The sequence below is a fragment of the Pteropus vampyrus genome, unplaced genomic scaffold (genome assembly GCF_000151845.1).
Source record: "Pteropus vampyrus isolate Shadow unplaced genomic scaffold, Pvam_2.0 Scaffold17, whole genome shotgun sequence".
Classification (NCBI taxonomy): Eukaryota; Metazoa; Chordata; class Mammalia; order Chiroptera; family Pteropodidae; genus Pteropus; species Pteropus vampyrus.
Genome location: NW_011888798.1, coordinates 9,242,080 through 9,249,060, shown reverse-complemented (window position 1 = coordinate 9,249,060; position 6,981 = coordinate 9,242,080). Strand labels below are relative to the sequence as shown.

At 34.1% G+C, this 6,981-nt stretch overlaps 1 protein-coding gene across 1 annotated transcript in view; it reads right to left on the bottom strand.

Moving 5' to 3' along the window:
* The window catches only part of MCM6 (minichromosome maintenance complex component 6), a gene marked incomplete at its 5' end in the record, with an annotated part of 33,382 nt that overhangs the window by 21,084 nt on the left and 5,317 nt on the right, over window positions 1-6,981 (bottom strand). Inside the window, 3 exon segments of the mRNA XM_023527524.1 lie at window positions 579-720; window positions 4,319-4,460; window positions 6,629-6,897. Of these exon segments, the coding sequence (XP_023383292.1) occupies window positions 579-720; window positions 4,319-4,460; window positions 6,629-6,897 (553 nt within the window).

The following is a 6,981-nucleotide window of genomic DNA, read 5'->3' as shown; positions in this document are numbered from 1 at the left end:
CCTCAACTAGAGTAAGACAGTTTAATAGATCCCAGAGCTAGAAGGAACCATATGTTTTTGACTCACTTTAAACTAAGAGCAAGACTTTTATAGTCATTTATTACATTTTTACTCAACGTAAAAACCTTGTGTAAATCTCAGAGTCAGAATATCCTGGGTCACCTCAGCGTCAATTTTAGGCTGCGGAAGTGAAGGGCAGAATCGAAACATAAATGTTTATAAACATGTATAGCTACAACTTATATGTCTTTATAGATCTAATTAATCACTGTCAAATACATTGTACAATACAACAGACATACTCATAGAAGTGTCCCAGTATGAAAAGGAAAAAAATGCTGGGAAGTGCTAGTCATAGCAACCATACATGCTCAGGGCAGGCAATTCATTCTAGAGAAACTCAGAAAGCTAATTAATGATGATAATCCCAATTACATTCTTGATTAATAAAACTATGAATTATTTACTAAAAATGTGTTTTTCAAAGGACATCTTTTTAATAGAAACTTATAGGCCTTTACTGATAGGGTAGGAGATATTCTGATTTCTTTATATCCAAGAACATAAAATGTTCTTACATTATCAGCCAGCATCAAAGCTCCAGCCTCAATGACAAACTCATGAGATTCTTCATCTCTCACAACAGCTGCTGTTAAGCCAGCAGCACTTGATGCTTTGCCACTGGTGTAGACAGCTCTGGGGCTAAACTCCTCCACGTGCCTGTTCAAGGTTATCATATTCATTAATATCAGCTGACAGTATTTATGTCAATTAATTATTTAAATTTCAAATCAGAGGCATTAAACATAAGCAATTTGTAAAGACACATGCCATAAACTGAATAGAAAGCCTTTCTCCTTTGGCCTTTTAAAAAGATTTAAATCCATTCTGTCAAACGTAAGATGAAGTCCATGTATAAAAAAATATCAATTTTAAAAGGTCTTTAATAATAAACAGTATAGCAACGATGATCTATTAGAAGGCCTTGCACTTAAAAAATGAAACAAAAGTAGATGTAAATGCAAAGATGGTTTAAAAGTTAAAAAGTCAGTAATATGCCATACTAACAGAACCATCTCAGTATATGAAGAAAAAGTATGTGACAAAACCCAACACACCTTCATGAAAAAAACTTAATAAGCTAGGAATAGAGACTTTCCCTCAACCTGATAAAGGGCACCTATAAAAACCCACAGCTAACATCATACTTAATGGTAAAAAAGCTGAATGCTTTCTCCCTAAGATCAGGAACATGACACAGATGTCCACCCTACCACATCTATTCAACATTATAATGAAAGGTCTAGCCAGGGCAATTAGGCAAGAAAAAGACACCCAGATTTGAAAGGAAGAACAATTATCACTATTTGCAGAAAACATGATCTTACAGAAAATCCTATGGAATCTACTAAAACAGAATAAATGAGTTCTTGCAAGGTTGCAAGATAAAAGACCAACAATCAATTTTATTTCTATACACTTGTAATGAATAACCCAAAAATGAAAATAAGATAACAGTTCCATTTATAATAGCATCAAAAAGAATTAAACACTTAGGAATAAATTTAAGAAAAGTTCAAGCTTATACCCTAAAAACTACAAAACTCCATTGAAAGAAATTAAAGAAGGCCTGAACAAATGGAAAGATGAAACACATCCCATGTTTATGATTCAGAAAACTTAATATTGTTATAAATCCAATACACCTCAAATTGATAAAGGTTTGATGCAATCCCTATTATTATGAGAGCTGGCTTCCTTGTAGAAGTTGGCAAGCCCATCCTAATTCATGGGGACACTCAAGGGACTCAGAACAGCCAAAACAATCTGGAAAAAGAACAGCTGGATGACTCCAAGTTCCTGATTTTAAAACTTACTACAAAGCTATTATAATCAAGATACTATGGTAATGGCCTAAGGATAGACATAGAGACTAATAAAATATAATTGAGTTCAGAAATAAACTCTTATTTATATTTATGGTCAACTGAAGTAAGGGTACCAACAATTTAACGGGGCAAAAGAAAAGTCTTAATGTTGGGACAACTGAATTATCCACATGCAAAAGAATAAAGTTAGACCCCTATTTTAAATCATATATAAAAATGAACTCAAAATGGATCAAGGATGTAAAATTAAGAGTTAAATTACGCCAGAGAATCAAAAGCAGGGACTTTGATACTTATACACCAATGTTCACTGCAGCATTATTTACAATAGCCCAGAGGTGAAAAATAACCCAAATGTCCATTGATGGATGAATGTATAAACAAAATGTGATAAATACATAAATTAGTCTTAAAAAGGAAGGAAATTTTGAGACATTCTACAATATGGATGTCCCTTGGATATATTATGCTAAGTAAAATAAACCAGTCACAAAAGGACTAATACTGTACGATCCTACTTATATGATGGATCTAGAATAATCAAATTCAGAGACAGAAAGTAGAATGGTGGTTGCTAGCAATCGAGAAGAGGGGGATATGGAGAATTACTGTTTAATGGGAATAATCAATTTGAGAAGATGAAAAGGTTTCTGATGATGGATGGTGGTGATGTCAGCACAACTTCACATACTTAATGTGACTGAAATGTACATGTAAAATGTTTAAAATGATAAAGCTGATGTATATTTTACCACATGCAAAAATGGTGAAATCTTATATACTAAGGTTTATAGCAGCATTGCTTATAAAAGCCAAGTAGAAACAGTCGAAACGTCAACTGATAATTAAATGTATCGACATATAATAGATTAGGCGATAAATGAAAATGAAGTACTGATGCATGCTCCAACATCGCTAAACCTTGAAAACATTATGCTACGTGGAAGAAGCCAGTCACAAAGGATCACATAGTACATAATTCCATTTAGACGAAATGTCCAGAATAGAGACGATAAAGTAAAGTAGATCAGTGGCTGCCTATGGGTATTGGGAGAGAATGAAAACTGACTGCTAGTGAGTTCAAGATTTTTTTGGGTAATGAAAATGTTCTAAACTTACTTTAATTATGGTTGTTCAACTCTGAATATACTAAAACCACTGAATTATACACATTACAGGCATATATTCTATGATATCTCAATTATATTAAAATAAAGATGGTAAAAAACCACTAGCTAAAAAGGCCATTTCTAAGATAATCATGTACAATACAACACCATTATCAGAAGTAACACCGTAGCACAACTTTCTGTGGTAGTGGGGGTGCGGGGGTGGGTGGGAGCAGAGGGCATGAAGAAAACAAAAGAATTCCTTTTAACAAAGGACTAGTATCTTCAAATCCAGAACTCAATCCCTGATATGCCTGAAAAAATATTTAATTATAAAACTCCAAACCAACTAAAAATGTTCTATGTTCCAAACAGTGCCAAGTTACAAATTTCCCAAACAAATCAAGGAAAGGCATCTTGACATAGTATGAAGAGCACATGCTTTGCAGTCAAATACATCTGAGTTCTAATATTCATGGCTCAGAGTCATTTGTCAGCTATGAGAAATTGAGCAAGTTACTGAGGCTCAAAGAAGTTTTGTTTGTCTCCCTAAGGATACTATTAAATGCCTGTCTGGGTACGGCTAGGATAAGACATAACCCACACATATATATAGCAGCAAGAACACAGCAGGTACTCAAAAACTGGCTGCTATTGTTTTGACTTCTAAGTTTCTTTAAAGTTTGAAAGCAAGTACTTATAGTACACAGGCTGATAAGGTTAGCATAAAATATCTCATGCTCATAGCACTGCTTCTGGAAAATGCATACTGTTAAAGAAGCTTGAAAATGTTTGTATTCTTAGTCTCAGCAATCCTATGCCTAGGAATTCACCCAAAAGAAACAAATAAAAACAACAAAAAAATTTATACATATCACTGTTTATCAGTATCTATAAAATAAACTACGACAGGTTAGAGAAATGATTTTGTATAGTACACCAATAAAAATGATTGTGAAAATAAAGAAAATGGAAAATACTTAGGATATATAGTTAAAAATATGTATGCTATGATCTACAACCATGAAATACATATTTGTGTATTCAAAAATTATACAAAGACATTATACAAAGAGTAAGAATTTTATATGTGATTGGGATTATAGGCAATTTTTTCCTATTCAAAAAAAAATGTAAAATGTTACATTCTAGTAAACAAATTAAGGTGTATTTAATCTAAGTGAGTTATATATTCACCAGTCATAATTCATACTCCTGCTCTACTAAAGGCACACTGACTGAATTCCTGGTGGCAGAGAGACCCTGGAACTATGCACTTCGTTTTTTTTTTTTTTGCTGTATCCCCAGGCAAACACTTACTTGAGAAACTGGCTCTTAGCTGTACTTGGATCACCAACAATGCAAACATTTATGTCCCCTCGAAGAGAGGTCCCTTCTCCTGTTGTCTTTGGAACACCACCAAAGAGCATCAGCAGGACACCCCGTTTTACTTCATCATTGCCTGAAACGAAAGCCCAACAGGAGGTTAAATATCATAGGAAACTACAAAGGCATGTTGTTTACCAACCAAAAGAGCAGAGACAGCTGAAGCAAAGTGTTAAGGCTACAGTAAAAATACCTGGCTTCTAATCTTAGTTCCTGCTCTGTGAACTAACTTAATCACCTAACCACTGTCCCAATGACTTCACCTATACTGTAGATGCTGATGCCCACCATTCTAAGAGCCTTTCTTGTTCGCAAGTCCTACTTCCTTACACATGCGGTAGTCCTCAAATATCTCCCCATAAATAAACTATGTCCACCACAGCCTACCATATTTGCTAGTTCTTTTCTAATGGCATGTCTTCTAGTTCTACCAAGAGTGTGAAGAAATGGTCCATGACTTACTTCTTTTGTTTTACCAACAGTGACCAGTGCTGAATATAAATACATGCTAACTGAACTGACAGGGATTAAAATGCTCTATATGTTTCATAGCTGCTTCTAAGGACTGTTTATTATTAATTCAATATAAGAAGGAAAACACATAACTAAAAAACAACACTGGATCTTTAGAAATGTGCTATTAAAAGAAATATTTTTCTGTGCTAATTATTATGACTTTCTGTGGATTCCATCAACAAAATGCTAGGCACATTTACACAAACCACTTCTTAAATGTAGAAAATTTAAAAATCCATTCTACAAACAAAGCTTCTCTGATTCATGACCTGTGAAACAAGTGTGTTAGAGATTTGGTAGTTTTTTAAATAGTACACAAATTCTTTGATACTCTTCATTTCAAGATGGAGCTTAATTCTACTCTTAAATGTGGCTAGACTCAGTGACTTGCTTCTAATAAACAGCATATGATGAAAGTGAAGATGTGTAACTTATGAGACTAAGTCCCGAGAAATATCTTGCTTACTCCTTGCTTTGCTCTCTTGGTTTAAAATGCTTTGGAGGAAGCCAGCTGCTATGTTATGAGGACACTGAAAGAGTCCTATGGAAGATTCATGTGGTGAGGAATTGAGGCTTCTAGCTAACAACTAGCACTAATAGGCGCCATGTAAGTGAGCCCTCTCTTAAGCAGATCGCCCAGACTTCAGATGACTACAGCCCCAGCTGAAGTGTTGGCTACAACCTCATGAATGACTGAGCCAGAGCAACCAGCTAATCCTCTCTCAAATTCCTGACCCACAGACTATATGAGGTAATGTTTGTTGTTTTAAGCCACTAAGTTTTGGGGAAATTTGTTATGCAGCAATAATTTATGGGAAAAGTGGAACAGCATAAAAATGTTGATGCTGCTCATTATAAAGGAGGACATTCTAAAATCCAAAGTTATTAACATAAAGGATTTCAGTGATCAAATATTTAGATAGAAAAAGGTTAACTGTAAATGATTAAAAAATATATACTGAAAATGAGAAGATGGGAAAAAAATGGGGGGGAGGGCATAAAGCATACGGTCTGAAAATTTAGTTACATTCTTCAATACACAAGGGGATTTTAATGACAGTGAGCAGCTAGCAACCAAGAACCAAGAAAAATGTGAAAAAAGAGAACGTGAATAAATGTGAAAAAAGAGAAACCACCAAAGGTAAAGACAGTACATGTAACCAAGACACAGGAAATTGCCATCTCTGAACATTAAAAAAAAAATTAGAATATTAGACTAGCATATTAGAATATATTTAAGTGCAGTTCTGTCCTAAAGCCAGAAAAAGATGACGGAATGACCTTTTTATTCCTTTTTAAAAAAATTGTGGTAAAATATACATAAAATTTACCATTTTGGCCATTTTCCCCATTCTAACCATTTTTTTAAGTGTGCACTTTAGTAGAATTAAGCATATTCACAATGTTTTATAATCATCATCCCTATGCATTTCTAGAACTTTTCATCATCTTAAACAGAAACTCAATCCATTAACCAGTAATTCTCAATTCCCCACCCCCTCAGGTAACCTCTTTCTACTTTGTCTCTGTGAATTTGCCTATTCTAGGTACATCGTTTTAAGTAGAATCATATATTTGTCCTTTTATAAATGACTTGAGAAGACCCCTTCTAAACTCATTAAAAAACTTGCATGATCTGATTTGTGTTGTTTTAAGGAATAGCATGTTGCTGTTTTATTATTATCATTTTGATTTCAAGTTTATGCCACAAATTGATAGGACTCTTACCATGTATAGTAGGGAACAGGCTGGTACAAAGATTGTGGTATAGATTTTTATCCTGACTCATTTCAAATACTTTCTCCCATTCCTTCACAGTCATTTGGTTCTTAATGCTCTCAGCTGTCTGTTCCTCATCTCGGAGCTCTTTTCCTCCAAACTGAGTGATAGAGAAGGGAAAATATTAGTACAGAAACAATAAAAATAATGTGAAAGAGAAGAACCTTAACTACAAACCAAATATAATCTGGGAGTTCAACTTCAGAATCTGTGGACTATAAAGGTTTTTAAAAAAATTCCCAAACTAGTAAGGCCTAAGTTAATCAAGATCCCGAAGTTTGTCATTTGTCCAGTGAATTAAA